The 17,331-nt window shown below is 41.1% G+C and overlaps 1 protein-coding gene across 1 annotated transcript in view; it reads left to right on the top strand.

The window, feature by feature from the left end:
• LOC137259535 (atrial natriuretic peptide receptor 1-like) overlaps positions 1-17,331 on the top strand; it is a 142,246-nt gene that overhangs the window by 85,104 nt on the left and 39,811 nt on the right. Inside the window, exons 2-11 of the mRNA XM_067797167.1 lie at positions 3,706-3,817; positions 4,343-4,538; positions 5,573-5,708; positions 6,774-6,865; positions 8,015-8,153; positions 11,457-11,541; positions 13,022-13,145; positions 13,918-14,013; positions 15,902-15,979; positions 16,546-16,650. Coding sequence (XP_067653268.1) covers positions 3,706-3,817; positions 4,343-4,538; positions 5,573-5,708; positions 6,774-6,865; positions 8,015-8,153; positions 11,457-11,541; positions 13,022-13,145; positions 13,918-14,013; positions 15,902-15,979; positions 16,546-16,650 — 1,163 coding nt within the window. The remainder of the gene's footprint in view (positions 1-3,705; positions 3,818-4,342; positions 4,539-5,572; positions 5,709-6,773; positions 6,866-8,014; positions 8,154-11,456; positions 11,542-13,021; positions 13,146-13,917; positions 14,014-15,901; positions 15,980-16,545; positions 16,651-17,331) is intronic.

Below are 17,331 nucleotides of genomic sequence, written 5' to 3'. Positions count from 1 at the left end.
CAACCTGGAAGTATATCAATAAACATCGAAATACGTTCCAAGCAGTCAACAAAAGTTACTGTCCATGAGGTAACCTCAGCTGACCAGGGTATTTCTGGGGATTGGAATACTGATGTTTTTAATGTCATATCCTGGATATGCTTCAAATATGATGCTACACCTTACGTCTAGGCAGCTCAGCCTCTGCCGATAACAAGTTGCACATGGGTCTGATACTTCGCATGTAGGCGCTACCTGTACACACACCTGCTCGTTCATTAACACACGTGTCAAAATATGTCAATCAATTATACAAAACCCTTCCCTGTCAGTCAATGTTTGTTTTGGCAGCGGAGTCTTGGCAGTTCAATATGTGTGGAGTTAGTGATGTGGTTCAACAATATGGCTGCCATTTGAGTGATATAGACAGACAGTGCACACTTTGTTATTAAACTGAGGATTCGTCACGATTTTGTTTCTCTAATTGTGGGAAACTTTCACGTTTAATCGGTTTTTGCAGAGCCTTTCATAGTTGATATTGTTTATCATTTTCATTTTACCGGTTTTCTTTTACGCTATAAATGCATCAAAAGTTAACATCAGAAACCTGTCAGATGTTTTTTCTCACTGTTGCGGCACTTTTTTTCTTGCTGTATCAGGCGATGTTTTTCAATTGCTCTGTGAATCAACAAGACAACCTGTTAACACAGTTTTGGCATAATTCATTCGATGAGAAAAGGAGTTCCTTAAATTGTTTATAAATACGTGAACAGATTTTACAGACGAATGGAAACTATGACAACAGTAATAACAACGAATCTGTGTCATTTGATCAGATCTCAGGTATAATTAATGTCACCGAAATTTTCTTTTCAATCAACGACAGTTTACCAACGTATAGCGCCTGTTTGTGTGTCTAATCTGTATACTAATGTCATTGCATAGGCGGATCGGGCGGGGATGTGGTGGGTTCACTAGGGGCGGGGTACTTTGAACTGAAATTTTGTAGAATGGCCATTGAAACCCGGGTGAAATTGAAGTGTGCATCCCTCCGTTTCTTAACAGTCTGCCTCCCACCAACATCCCAACCCCCACCCCACCCCCTACCTACTCACACACCCGACCCAAAAGCTTTCTCAAAATAGCTGTATCAACCCCCGCATTAGGTAGGACTATGTTTGCTTTCTTTGGATCTGTTTTTCGTCAGGAGTTTTTTTTTCACTTATAAATGCTTTGCTTGACTGGTAGAAATTGTCCCGAGGCGATAAAGAACTTTACAGGGGTCTGCAGGCAACGTATCTGCTGAGTTAGATCCCATGTCTGCCAGGATGCCAAGTGCGATAGTTAATTTCATGCCATGTCATATTAGATAATACATGTGAAAAATATAATTTTGTATTTTAGACATGGACTAACGGGATCGGGTTGTCAGGCTCGCTGACTTGGTTGACACATTTCATCGTATCCCAGTTGCATGGAACGATGCTCATGCTGTCACTGGATTGTCTGGTACCAGTCTCGATTAGTTATAGACCCTCGACATGTAGCTGGAATATTGCCGAGTACGGCGTTAAACAACAAACCAACCAACAAATCCTCGTTGCTCAACCAGCAATGTGTGATACACCTGCAACAGCGATATAGCTGTCTGTGAGCTATTGATTCACAACTTTGACACGATGTGCGGATGTGTCTTCCACGAGCTACATCTGTCCATGTGAAGCGATTAGTAGCAAGCTACCTACATTCTCAGTTCAAACACGAAAATTGAATTTTATCGACAACAATTTACACCCAAGTATTATTTCAGTGAATATACACACCCTTGTTTGCATTTTTGCATTTGACATCACTGGAGGTCGAGTATGGACAGTGATTTTATGTTAATGCACTGTGTGTGTGTGTGTGTGTGTGTGTGTGTGTGTGTGTGTGTGTGTGTGTGTGTGTGTGTGTGTGTGTGTATGTGTGTGTGTGTGGGGGGGGGGAGTTGGGGGGGGGTGTGTAGTGTAGAGAAGGAGGGAATTGCATCATGTACACCAACTTGAGCCATCAGACGCTAATTCAGCAGCTCGGAGCTTGCCACGGGGAAGCTGTGATCAAAGGGAACACTCGTCGTCAAATATTTGATGTGTTAAATTGATCATTCAACATCAATAGACACAGGCCTGTAATGTGTGTGAAATAAAGCTGATGGTGGTACTTATTAAAATACTTTGCAGTATTTCGACCCGACAAAAACAGCTTTAATATTAAAACGGCAGTTAAAGATTAAGACATCTAAAAACATTAAGCAGGAAAAAAAACCCAAACTGTTGTGTGATCTATACATATACTGAAACAAAATACTAGTAGCACGCTCTGATCCTTTGGTCTTGCTCAGAACATTTCTTTATGGGCAGCAATGCATTATATATACGTCCGACGGACATATTCTGACTGACTTGATAGGTAAGATGGCGTATAATGTTGTACGTACGAATATTTCGCTCATATGACGATGTGTATATACATGTGTATGTGCGGCTGCTTGTACTAGCCCAGACGTCTGCTGGATTAAAGTGCTAGCTCAATGAGATACCATACCGCAGTAAAGCACGAATGCCCCACTCAGACTGCAAGCCAACTAGTCCATGTTTTACTCATTAATTACAAAAACGGCAGACAGGGAGTAACAAGTATCATATTTTAAGGTTACTTGGTGTGACGCGGCCAGGGATCGAACACGCGACCTTCCGCTCTCCGGGCGAACGCTCTCGCCACAACACAGAAACGGTCTGAAAAACAGGAAACATTTGGACTTGATGCATCTGCAGTTTCACATCCTGATTAACAAAAATAAACATTTATTGATATGATGTTTTCTCACGACGTTTTTAGTGTGTAAACAGATACGGTATCACTATTACAAGGTGTGTTGTATATTTCAGTGGCAGACATTATCAAATAGTAAGGAGAAATACTTTTACGAAGAATGTTAAGAAAGACAATCTCTGGCAATGTGCCAACCAATAATAAATGACGGGTTTCAGCAGTGCATGATGGTTTAATTCCGAGAGTTGTATCTACTGGCAGATACATGGACACGACACAGTCCGAAATTGCCAAACCTGTAGCTACATGTATACTCACTAAATCCAGTGAAACAGTACATGAAAGCCCCAAGGTCTGGTGGAGTCGTTTTGATTGTATTGCCGAACAGATACAGTAAAATCGGGGACCATCCACAGTCGTTGTATCTGGGTACATAAACCAGCTGAGTACAACGTGTGATATGTGAAGCTCATTTCTGGTGTCCCCTGTACAGGCCTATGTGTCCTTGCGAGGATTTAAGATTTTAAAATATAAATCGAATCACAAAACAATAAATCCTGACATTACGATTCAGGGTTATCTCATCCGTAACGCTTTTATGATCTCAAATACACGAGGACCTGTGGTCCTGTGATGTTGCTTGAATATATTGCCAAAAGCGGCGTGAAAGCTAAATCACTTACTAATGATGAACTGATAGATATTTCAACATGTATTTGGATTTTTGCGAAATATCGCCATATTGATGGAATATGGCTGAATGCGTCGTTAAACAACAGATGTTTGAGAAACAACATGTGATTATTAAATAGCATTGCATGACCTGATATTTTGCCTGTCTACATTTTTCGGTTACAGGGATCCTATTTTCACGTTATTTTTCATGTTATCTGAGAGTTATCTCTTCTCTTCCAGTCGTAGTCCTTTGTGCTTCCCCTGACTCCGTGAGAGACATAATGATTCACGCCCACGATCTCAACTTTGACAACGGGGAGTATGTCTTCTTTAACATTGACTTATTCTCCAGGTAAGCAAGCTTTGTTAATGCGATAATCAAAATTGCTAGCAAAATGTTTCCGGCGAGATAAAGCCCCACTTTGGTTCACAATTAAGAAAACATGACCAGTCGCAATCATGGATAAAAAAATGCGAATAAATGATTTTCATGATTAACATCAGAGACTGTTATGCAAACGTGTAGTTTGTACACATATTACTGTGTTAAAGTGGGAATATCCATTATGAGATGTAATGATTTAACTGGTACCATGAAAAAAAATGATGTTTGGAACTAATTATAATATTTAACCAATTGGAACTAATTATAATATTTAAATTTGGTGCCTGAAGCCTACCAAATCAGCAACCAGAAATCGACACCAATAAACCTGTTTCGCGGTGGTGGCGTATAAAGATCTGTGTACGCAACACTTGTTGTGAATATTTATGCAGCACAACTTCTTGAAACTGAATACACAGGCGGTATACGCGTATAGCATTTAAACTCCAATATGTTTCCTCAACCATACAATGTACATTCATGCATATCTAGCAAAAATGAAAGCGAGGCTTCCTGGTATCGAGAGGATGACACACCGGAGAGAAACGAAAAGGCACGAAAGGCGTACGAGGCTTTGATGACGGTCACTCTCCGGAAACCAACAAGTCCTGCTTACAGAAAGTTCTCGGAGGAGGTGAAAAGAAGAGCTCAGGATATGTACCCAGATTTCACGTACGGGGAGGAAGAGGTAACTACCTAAATAAGATATTATGTGTATGTATGTTTGCAGATGTGAATCAATGGCGTGTTTATAGATAATGTTAATTTGTTGTGCATACACTGTATCATGCTAAGGTCCATAAAAGTCACTGTGAATCAAGCGCTGTATGAAACACGACTTCACAGGTTTAGTGGCTTTACTATACGAACAGTATCTACATGGACATCATCAGTGGTGTAAACACGAGAAGAATAAAGTGAAATCCACAATAAACGTTTAAAACGTTGTCTTGCCCAAAGATCATATGCAACAAAAAAAATCAAACATAATTGAAAAACAATTATCACTTAATCAGTATATATATATATATAATATGTATTGCTGATTGTGAAAAACAAACAGCTTCATTTGCTGATACGCTGAGGGCTCATTGTGTTCAGAAAGATGATCTGTTTGATGGGCATTTTAGAAGTATGGCGAGTCACTAGAAAGTAAGATTCTTTAAGAACAACAACTTATTTTATTGTACTTGATGCATAGTTTCAGTATGGATTCATATACCGTTGTCAAACAAAATCATATACACTACAAAGGTTGTTATCCATAAAGAATGTATTATAGAGATGTAGGGTTTTGTGTATATATGTTCTCTGAATAATCTTTTGAATAACTCTTTAATAATCAAAACCATTTAAGAAGAACCTACTCTTTCATTTTTTTTATGTAGGATAATCTAGTCGTTTAAAGCGTTCGCTCGTCACGCCGAAAACCCAGGTTCGATTCCCCACATGGGTACAATGTGTGAGGCCCTTTTTCTGGTGTCCCCTCCGTCATATCGCTGGAATATTGCTAAAAGCGGCGTAAAACCAAACTCACTCAATCACTCACTCTTTCATGTTGACATAGGTAATATGTTGCCTTTGAGAAGAGTTATGTTCCTTTTGTCGTCGTTGACTTATTTCGTTAAAATATACGTGCTTGTGCGACAAACACAATCACGTCATTTTTGTTTGTTTGTTTTTTTTGACTGGGCGTATCGATATGCTGAATAAATGCTTCAGGTAAACAGCTTTGTGGGCGCCTTCCACGATGCCGTCATATTGTATGCCTTGGCCCTGAACGAGACTATTCAAGCGGGAGGCAAAATATCGGACGGTGCCAACATAACCAGGCGAATGTGGAACCGGACATTTGAAGGTGATTTCCACTTTCAGCCATCAGCTTATACCCCAAAGAGCTATCTAAAGTTTCCTTAAGTTGCATTTACGCGAAAGTAAATGTTTTCGTGTGGGTGTTTATTTCACATTTAGACAAATGAGCGACAGAAGAAGTATTATCACCCTATATCAGGGATAACGAGGGATATATAATATAATGATGCAGTACATTACAGAGGAGTGAAGTCTTCACACAGGTGCGTCACAAGTCAGAATGTATGCATCGTCAGTTTTGTGTTCAGAACATGCAATAGTGAGAGATTACCCACATTAGTGTAGATCTCAACATATTGGTAAGGATGGTGCTGGCTAGGGTTTTAACGAATATCGATCTCCTTTAGTCATCGTTTCACAGAATTACAGTGGAAACTGTCAAAACCGACATTTGTCCAATCCGGCAAGTTGTTAACACTGGCATATAATCTCAGATCCATCCGTATCTTGTACATATATCATCAGCTCTGCAATACGGCGCATTGTCTAAACAAGGTCATTTCTTCAGTCCCGACGAGTGCCGGTTTAGACAGCTTCCAATGTATAAAGTATTTCAGGTGTGGTAAAGACGTTCTCTCGTCACAAGGGATATCTGCGTTCGATTCCCGACATGGTAGAATGGGTGTTTCTAAAATATTGCGAAATCATGTGAAATGCAGCGTCAGACCAAGCTCTTTGTTCCAGCGAAATTGTAATTGGGTATAGTCTTTAAACGTGAAGTATACGTATACCTGACGGACAGTGAAGTAGCCTCTGTGGTTGAAATGTTCCCTCGTCACGCCAGGGTTGATTTTAGCATGTTTCTACCTTCTCATATGGCTTAACATCAGACATCTTAGTACCCTACTCTGTAAAGAATAAACAAGGATGTAATTGAATAACTGTGTAAACAATACTGCCTACCTTGTCTGTGATGTAACGTTGAAGACCCAGTTTCTGTCAGTTTAGCGTAACCTCTGTTCTACGCTTTTATATTGATGGAGTATTTGTGAATGAGGCTTCCACTTCACTCACCTCAAGATAAGCATGTATTTCTCAACTCCTGTTGCAGGCATCACTGGTACCGTCAGTATCGACGCCAACGGAGACCGGAACGCCGACTACTCACTGCTTGATATGAACCCCAAAAGCGGCAAGTTTGAGGTAGGTTGCGCAAAGGCGCAGAGTGGCCTCCCCTGAACACGTTAGCGGCACACTCCAGCGCAGCGACGACTTAGCATAACACTGTCATATGCTAATTTGCATATCATGTGACCGAACTTTTCTCTTGTTTGTAAACAAACGCACACATTCATAAATAGGTAGAGATTGGTATAACGAATGGGATTCGGCTCTGTTTTCATAGTGTTTTACACTGTTACGTAAATATTCGACACAGTGAAATTTATGACAATGCATATTCATATTTCAAACATCGTTTGCTCTCCACAAGGCTTCGATGACTCATGTAAACAAAGGATCGCTGCGGAAATCGAAATAGAGTTACACGTGTTAGGATAATTTCTCAGTGAAATTAAACCATTTTAAAACGATGTTTAGTAAGATGTGTAGTCTCATCAAAAATAAAGAAGTTCAGAAATTGTGTACATAATATCAAATGGACTGTGTAAGGTGTGAGGAATCGTCACATCTTTCTGGCCTGTAGCAGAGGTACTGTGCTGGTTCGCCGCATGGAACTCTGGGTAGGAGATTAGCCTGATGGTGGATTCGACTTCAGGTTCGTCCCACTCTCCTACACAGTTCAGTCAATATAATGTACAAATTTCATAACTGTTTTATTTTTAATGAGTCTACACATCTAATTCTACACATCTAACTCACGCAAACGTACACATACTTACAGACAGACGCACCGACAAGTTATTAGTTTTGAAGTAAAATATATTCAGTTATTTTGCGAATGGCTATGAACATAAACTATTTAATAAAAGCATGTTCGATAACATGTTCTATCTCGTGGGCCTTGTTGTCGTGTCCAGACGGCAGCTGATCATGGCTTCACACACTGGTTTGCCTGGTCCAGCCCAACTTGTCATAGTGGAGATCGGGTGGCGTAGTTCTAACAGCTTTCGTTCGCCAGGTTCGGTATATTTCCACATCGGTGCAATGCGTGACGCCTGCTGGAATATTCCTAAAAGCGGCGTAAAACCAAACTCACTCGCTCAATCACTCCTGATCATATGTCGGCAGCATATACTTATGACATTGCACTTACAGGGTACTGGTCCTGCCTGAGGCACTATTCCTACTGGGGTCATTTATAGTTCATACACTGATTTTGTCCTTATACAGGTTGTTGCAAACTACTTCGGAAATAGGAAGCGCTACGAACCGGTTCCTGGGAAGGAGATTCACTGGGCCGGAGGAAGAACGTCTCCCCCGCCAGACGTGCCTAAATGTGGATTTGATGGCGCCAAATGTCCCCCCGAAGGTAAGTGCAGACAACTTACTTCCCTTAAATTGTTTGACTCAGTTGTTGGTCGACAAAGAGAACAAATGCTTTGTATGCCCGTAGTGTCGATGAAGCAATGAACTGTCTTAACTGAAGTGTTTTGTTCAAACTTCCTCTTCATTATAAACAAATGCTCCCCACGTTAGTTTCTATTTACGATGTTCTGGAGAACTTTCTCGTGTTTCCCACAGCTAGACGTCCAATAAATGCAAGGTACTAGCATTTTCTGAAACTCCCTGTAATGGCTGAAGACATATCATTTAACACGGATCCTGGTTAGTTCATGGGTGGTCGCTGTCTAGGCGGGCACTGATCGTGAAGCTGTATGTTGTAACTAAATTAAAAACAAAACTCAAACAAAACACTACACAGCAGAACACGTATTTACCCTGTGACGTCGGTCGACTGGAGCACCCTCCAAGTGCCAAAGTGCTAATTGTCTAGCATGATTGGGTGAGTGAGTGAGTAAGTGCGCTGATTCGCTTTGTAATATAAAATTCCTTAATAATTCAGAACTTTTCACATTAACGTTTCGTCGTTGGGTTGCTGGTTATGGTTGGGGCTGGTTAGGTATGTTTCAAAACGTATACGAAATTAACTTCATTTCCTATCTTGTGACGGCTACCTGAAACAATATACTTACTGCTTGACAAGTATTAGATGAGCCAGCGCAGCGAACGCGTTTGTGACAAGCAGGCGAGGCAGGTAATCTGGACGAATACACTTTGCTGCTACAGGTAGATTGGCGATTAAGCACGTGCAATACATGCTGACCATGGCTTGAAATCAGTACCGCTGCTGTTTAAACACGTGTCTGTTCGAGCAGCAAAACACCATCGTGACACGATTGAATTTTTCAATATTTAGACGACGACGTGTTTCCCTCTTGTTTCAAATGGAATGTTGTTGGGGACGTTCCCATATGTGAAAATTGGGGTCATTTGTCAGGTCATGGAGTCAAGCAGTGAAATCAGGATCGACCAGTGTCGATATCTGACAGACATTGTCCTTTGCAACCCAAACGTGTGGTGATATTATCGTATACCATCTGCGTAGATGCAGTTCAATAGCCATTGTATTGTCTGATCCAGACCCGATTATTTACCGACCGGTATATTGTTGAGTTCAGCTTTAAACAATAAACAAGACAACAAACTTTACAATGCCCATGTTGAAAGATGTTGAAAAGATGAAAAATACACAAACTATATATTTTAACATCCACACATCATAAACATTCCCCTTATAGAGTTAGGTTTTATGTCACGTTCAGCAATATTCCAGCAACATCACGGCGGGGTCACCAGAAATGGGCTTCAAACAATGTGCCCATCTAGAGAATCGAACTTGGGTCTTCGGCATGACACGAGGACGCTTTGCCACATGACTACCCCACCGCACCGTTAACTCGTGCAACACGCATGTGACACGGGCATGAAATGGGTGTGAGGGCGTGCGTCCCGTGTCACATGTGTGCGCAGCAAGTGACACGCGTGTATATCATGTGTATGCATGCTGAATCACATTGTCAAAAATATCAACCCTAAATCCCAGCACCTACTTCGAGGTGGGACATATCAACGATATGGATAGTGTACAGCAAGAACTATCGAAAATTTTGTGTCGTTAAACCCTTACACTGTATGTAGACCATTGCTTCCACTGGCCACCGCTTTAGTTCATGCAGTGTTCCTATGCCATGGTGTAACTGCAGTGAGCGAATCAAGTTTTACGCCTTTTTAGCCATGTTCCAGCACAATCTCGGCGGGGACATGGAGAAGCTGGAATGCTTTGCGGTTAACAAAACCCTTTCACCGAGGGAATAGATTTCTACAGGTGACATGTTTATTGTGTAATATGGAAACAGTCGGCTTCCACTCGTCAGTCTGAAAAATATTGATTTTGTGTCTGCAGAGAAAGAGCAAGGCATTAATTGGGCGTTATTTATTTTTGCACACTTCCGAGAAAAATTACACTGGAAATACCCGATTTTATCTGAAAAGAAGACAAATATTTTTAATTCCCAAGGAAGGAAACGACTGACCCCCTTGCCAAATGCATTATTAGGTTTAGTAAACCTGTACTCTGTTTACTCGGGGAAGTGCAGAGCTCAGATGCATCGTGTTGTTGCTTGGGGTCGGGAGTTCATGGGGAGCTCTCATCTCTTGGGTTTAAACAACAGAGGGGATTTATCCTTCTTAGAAGCTAATAAAAGTATTCCTTTGGTGATTTCAATGTGAAAAACATCGAACATTTGAACAATATGCGAATGTGAGTTGTTACCCCCTCTCCTGCAATGGATTCGACTGAGTGTAAATTTCCTGCACATGCAGCGCAAGTTTCAGATCTCAGTCTCTCTGCTATTTCTGTCAACAATGCCGAACAAAACGGTTTTGGGTTTTTAGAACATACATGTCTAATCACAACTTTGACGTTTCTGAACAGTTTCTTCCACACAAAACATGCAAAAACAACAAGAAACAAAAACCAAGAAAGCATCAGCAAAAACAACAAATTGTGCATATTTCCAAAATAAATTTTACCGGAACATATTTTCAGAGCGGGCTTTGCAGCATATCCAGCTGGTTGAAAGACTGGGTTTCAGATCAAATATATCTGTCAATAAAAGATTTGGGATAGCATGCACATTTGTGTAGTTTGATTTCATTTGAGACCGGCATACTGGTCTGTCGATTTCCCGTAAAATTGAACGGAATATATGTCTTGGGATAGTGTTAAGTGACGAAGGAACAGTTTCGAATGCCTTGCTATTCTCACGTTCGGTGTTTTGTTGTTGAAAAGAAATGATTTGTGTATCGGTTGGTTAGTTGGCTGGTTGTTTTACGCCGCAACCAGTGACATTCCAGCTGTATGGCGCCGGTGGTAAATAATCGTGTCCAGTCCAGACAATCCAGTGGTCAACAACATGAGCATCGAGGATACGATGACGTGTGTCAAACAAGTGAGCGAGCGTGACCATCGATCCCTCTTACGAGAACCATGGGTCACTGGGATCAGTTCTAACCCGGAACCCAGTTCTAGACTGTATATAACGCAGAACGGTGATGTTCCCCGCCATGATATTGCTGGAGTATTACTGCATGCTAAAACCACATTTACTCACTAACTCTCAATACAGTATACGATATCTTCAGTGTCAGACAAAACAAAACAATGACTGATTTCTTTCGTCATGTATTCTCACAGTTATAACATGTCCGTTGGTAAGCGGCATAAAACTACATTCACTCTCGTGAAACTCATTCACCATTACATTTACAGAACCCTTCCCAGAGTACGGCATTGTGATCATTGTGCTCGGTTCTGTCCTGCTTATTGTGCTGGTGGCGACCTTCTTCATATACAGGTAGGTGACTCCGTGCACAGTCCGGGCAAAATACATCAACGTTCGATGGACAGCAACACATGACGCCAACAACTCACGGTTAAACATTTTGGACAATGTTTACATCATGATATAAAAGAAGAAAGTGTAGTTGTAGAATTTTATAAAATTTTCTTGACCGATTTAAAATACGTGATATACGTGTTAATAATATATAGAAAAAAAGACTGCTCAAGTCTAGATGTTTATTTAAAAAAAAAATATGGTCCATCCACTGATTCGAACTCATGTGCTTGTATCCCTGTTACGTGTTTACGTAGAAGGACAGTTTACTGCATTCTCTTAAGCTTCCCATAGAGGTTACTCTTGTCATATCTTCCTACGTTACGTTACGATCAGAATGAGTTCACTGCTGCCTGGCCTCCATGTGTTTTAGCCTTTCCTTTCAGCTTAATGACGTTTTAACCAATGGGTTGATTATATAGATTCTGTTCGAGAACAATTCACGATCCCTTGCATGCCATAGAATTCTGGTGGGACTCCCGGAAGTAACCTTGCGCCACTCATAAAGTGTTGTCTTAACGATTGGAGAGTAGGCGATGGTTCGTGCCATGGAGTGGGGTTGGTGGGCGAGCTGGATAAGATGTCAAGCGAGTGATCCAGCAAAGTTGAGGTGCCGGGAACGAACCCACCTGTGACCGGGTGTAAGAACGTTGGAGTAAACTTTGTGTGTAGACTCTATCACTGCTGTCACACCCCTAGTGTACAGTACACCCCGAGTACTTAACAAAGCCCACGAATACGTTGGTATATGACCAGATGTTGACCACATACATGCAAACACCTGGTTGCGGGTACAGTAGTATGCAGTAAACAAAGTAGATACTATGTGTCCCAGTCCACCAAGCTCTAAATGGGAAGCTACATTTACTCGTTGCGCTTAGTGGTGCAAGAGTTCTATGATCCCCAGGGGTTGAGATTGTTAAAACAACGTACTGTTGAGGTTAACATCTAACAGAGACCATATACCAGTATATTGTCTCTACATCTAATGATTGAGCGAAAAACAAATCGCCCTTGAGCAGCTGAGCTGAATATCTAAGCAATACAAATGCTAGCATAATAATAATGGTTACAATCACCCCAGTTTCTTTGCATTTATAGATAAATAGGATGCAAATGAATATCTCTAGCCCCCTGCTTCCAATTAATATCAAAACTTGTGAATATGTAATCTGTGTCTATTCCTTAAACACAAGCACAGACCAGTGAAGTTGTTGGTGGTGTTGGCGATGATGATGATGATGATGATGTCATTACACGTGGAGATTGCAGAGATATGTTTTTACATATATAAGCTTTAACTCAATGACTACACGCCGATGATAATGGTGATGATGAATTATGATGACAATAATACTTGTGCGAAGTCGACGAGGCTTTTGGTGATAATGATAATTATTTGAAATATTATTAGGATAAACATGACTTCCTCTCACAGACACATAAAGCTGGAGGCAGAGTTGGCCGAGATGAACTGGCGCGTGAAGTGGGACGACATCCTCTTCGGCTCGCCGGGCAAAAATAAAAAACTTGACCGGAGCGGAAAGGGAAAGATGTCTGAGGTAGGTGGCGCTTCAGTCACCTTGGAAACCCGTATAATACCGACAGAACAAGAATCACATTGTGTCCAGAAGGGATTCAAAGTAGCAGTTAGATGATCTCGCCGTAACTGGTGATTTTTACTCACAGTCAGGATTATTATGAACTACCTAACTCTATATTCCTCGAGAAATGTAGAAATTTATTAATGGAAATTATATTCCTAATTAACGGGATAGGGTGGTCAGGCTAGCTTACCTGGTTGACTCATGTCATCTGTTCGCATTTCCGCGGATTGATGCTCATGTTGTTGATCACTGGACTGTCTGGACTCTATTATTTACAGACAACCACCATATAGCTAGAATATTGCTGAGGGCGGTGTAAAAATAAACTCGTTTACTCACTCGCTGTTTCATAATGTTGGATATTATCGAAAATAATCATGTTTTAGTCGTTCCTTACAAAACTGGAACAATGTTTTGCGTCATTGTAAGCATTTCGAAAGATTTCCTGAAAATATTATTCTGAAGAATAAAGAAATAGTCCTTCTTTCAGCGCTATGTTGTTTGCCTGAAAGTACTAGAAACGTCTCAATCTTTAACATACACACGCACACGCACACGCACACGCACACGCTCACGCACACGCTCACCGACGCGCACACATGCGCCCACTTGCAAAATATATCCTCCATCGTGGTTGGTGCTGTTATCAATAACGTGTATTACCATATGGGCTATTCTCATGTATACAATTCCAAGCATGATAATTATTATGTAACCACTGTTTCAGCGGATGTCTTTCTCGAGCTCCTGTTCAAGGGATACCATCGCCGTACTGAACAACGTCGGCAACAGACAACTGTTTACTAAGACTGGATATTACAAGGTAAAACAACACGACAGGAGACGGGTTTAGGCAAAACATTGCGCATTCCACCAACGCCAAAACGTGAAATGTACTGTATTTACGACCTAACATATACTTATTGGAGCACGACTATTTAGAGAACTATCTGAGCAATAACAAAACTGTTCAATATCAGTTTTGTTCTTCACATTCTTCACACCATGAAACACATTATCACTGAGGCTTCAATAGACATGCACATTGTTGTTTTTCTCATGTCAAACATTCTATTTTGTTTCTTCGTCTTTGATTACCTAGAAACTGTACTGTCTAGCATCATAAGACTATTTGCTGTCGTATTGTTGAGTACGTTTACAGCCATAAACCAGGTCCACGAGCTCAACACTGAATCAGCATGTCCCATGAGGGGTGTAAATTTAAGGCGGAATCGAAGGAAGTGATGTTTGAATTTCAGCAATTTCAAAGTGGAGGGCAACAGAAATGGGGTCCACACATCGTGCCCATGTGGAGAACCGAACCCGGGACTTCGCCGTGACGGGCAAACGCTTTAACCACTTCCCTTCTCCATCGCCTCTGTGGCATACGTACACAACACTTCACAAGAAATGTGTCACTCGGGGCTGTTGTTTGATTGTATTGGCGCTTCAAGTACTATAGGTGATGCACTGCGCTGTTGATATCGATGAGCGGACTGATTCGGCTGAATTGTACTAGGGTGTTTGTGACTATACAAGTTTGTTCAAGGTGTATGAAGTTTAAGTGGTGGCCATTTTCTATCTACTTTTAGTTTTAATTTCTATATTAAAGCAAAGGGAAAAATGATCTAAAACGCGGCTGATATAGTGCATAGTTGTGGATGACATCTGGATCGGCGAATCGAAAACAAGAGCATACCTCAGTCCTCAACAATGATACCACTTGATGCGTTTGCTGAAGAGATTTGAATTCAAGTTATGTATATGACCGTTACTCCAATGTTTGTGATAAAAAATGAATACGAGCTGCATTGTTAGAGTTAGAGGTCAACATGACTGGCATTCCAGGGTTGTTAGATTTTTGTTGCTTGTGTTTTTAACTCGGAATGTTATACGTTCGAATCCTTTTGCACCTGAAAGTGTTTATTTTGAAGTTGAATTTTATTTTTGAAACAAGTATAGCAGGAAGGCAACACCTGCACGTTATTTCTCCAGTATTGGGTAATTATCTTTTCAGCCTATTTAAAGAACCACCAATATTGACTTTTAGGCTGGATTAGGCCGTTTAGGTCTGAATAATTGTCTGAAAGCAGTCAGATTAAAACGTCCATGTAAAGACCTGGGGTAGAGGTGAAGTGAAATGTTTTTTAACGTCGCAAACTCACATGACTATGCGCATGCGTGTGTATGTGTGGTTGCTTGTACTTGGCTAGACTTGAACTGGTTTTAATATTTATGTTTCGCTGAGATGGCATACTCCAGTAAAGCATGGATACCCCAATCAGACCCCATACTGACTCAGTCAGCCAGTCTCTGTTGTACCCATTACTGCCATGGGCCAGACAGGGACCAATACGTGACATATCTTAACGTCTTTGGTGTGCCGCGCCCGGGTATCGAACCCGCGATCTTCTACTGTTCAGGCGCACGTCTAACCATTACACCACGGGTCTCATAGAATGGTCGTAACTGTGTCGGTCGATGGTCAAGATGGTACTGTTTTTTTACTTTGATTATGCATTAATGTTTTTCGGGTAAATATGACAATAGTAATACCAGTAATTGCATCGCGTATATATACCCCAGGATTGCATCATGAGGATATTGCATCAACACAAGGGGAAATCATTCCCAGAGTGCACGCGTACAATTAGTGGTACATTGTAAATATTTTTGGTGAAACTTTCATGTTTGTATGTTGGGTGTTTCAGGGGGCTATCATCGCCATCAAGCCCATCTCACGGTCCAACATCACGATACACAAGCCATTACTGTTAGAGGTCAAGAAGGTGAGTGGCCATTCTTACATTTTCAATACTGAATGTTCAGTCTGGACAATAATCGTGCGAAAACATTTTAAATATTTCTTGATAGGAAGCCATTCACAAATAGGATAGAATGCTTCATGCCTTTAGTTCACAAATACACAAACGCCTATCGTTTGGGTGGCAAAGATTTTGAAAATATGCCGTGTCGAAGAAGGCAGTTATGTTTCTTCCATGTTTCAGTGCAAGTAGACATTCCTACAGAGCCACTGACGCACTTTGTCACTTATGATACTGATGTGCCTATCATAGTCAACTATATAACATCATAATGAACACACTGACCCTTATTTCTGAAGTAACTAGACATTTATATATGCCCAGATGCAGTGGAGACTGTCTTGGTAATGGTTTGGCTCCTTTTATCAGCGTCAGATTCTGCAGACGTCTCCAGATGCGTCCCCAGTTTATTGTTGTTACACGTGTTACATTTGTCACCTCTTACTTTGTTTTGTTCACATGCTACCATTTGATCACAAGTTGCATTTTGATCACATTTTGATCTGTTCATGTATTGAACTGTTTGACAGATTAAAGACTTACAGAACGACCACGTGGTGCGGTTTATAGGGGCGTGCCTGGACCCACCACACCAGTGTATATTGACGGAGTACTGCCCCAAGGGTAGCTTACAGGTACATTGACGTCACATCACATTTAATAATAATGAAGAGAATATTTCCTTTCTGAGGCTAGATATTCTGCTCAATGAGCAGAATCTGATTACTATTACCACGATTAACCCAAGCTGCCTGTTAGGCGCTAGAAGGTTTATAGTCTCACCGGGTACCCGTTTTCTGCTGAGGGAACACAGGCAGTTTTGAACAATCTCACTTATATCACATGTGCTTCGTTGTAGGGCAAGGACGTACGTCTTGGAAATTCTCCAAGCACTCTCTACGCCCAACGTTTCTCAACCTCAATTGATTTGTGACCTGAGCTGACCACACACATATATGTTCAAATCTGTCACTATCAAACCAGTTCTAGTCTATGTTTGAGGCAATACCGAACCACTACGCATTCCTTGTCACACCCGATTACTAGTACCTACTTCTTGTCCAGACACGAGACATCAGTTGCTGTCGATGTTCAACAGAACAAGATCCGTTGGTTACGCTATCATCCACTGGTTTGTGTGATCAACTAATCAACCCTCCCTCATCTAGCTTGAATATTGCTGAAACAACATTCACTCACTCACCCCAAAGCGGTGCATCTTAGGGTCATGTATGGACATTTGGACTTCAATCTTGGAAACGTAACATTTCATTGTAATACCGAATCACTGTCTTTATCTCCATTGATCTATTTTT

This window comes from Haliotis asinina, chromosome 13, assembly GCF_037392515.1.
Source record: "Haliotis asinina isolate JCU_RB_2024 chromosome 13, JCU_Hal_asi_v2, whole genome shotgun sequence".
Classification (NCBI taxonomy): Eukaryota; Metazoa; Mollusca; class Gastropoda; order Lepetellida; family Haliotidae; genus Haliotis; species Haliotis asinina.
Note: the sequence above shows the minus strand (reverse complement) of the source record. Positions and strands in the feature narration are given on the sequence as shown.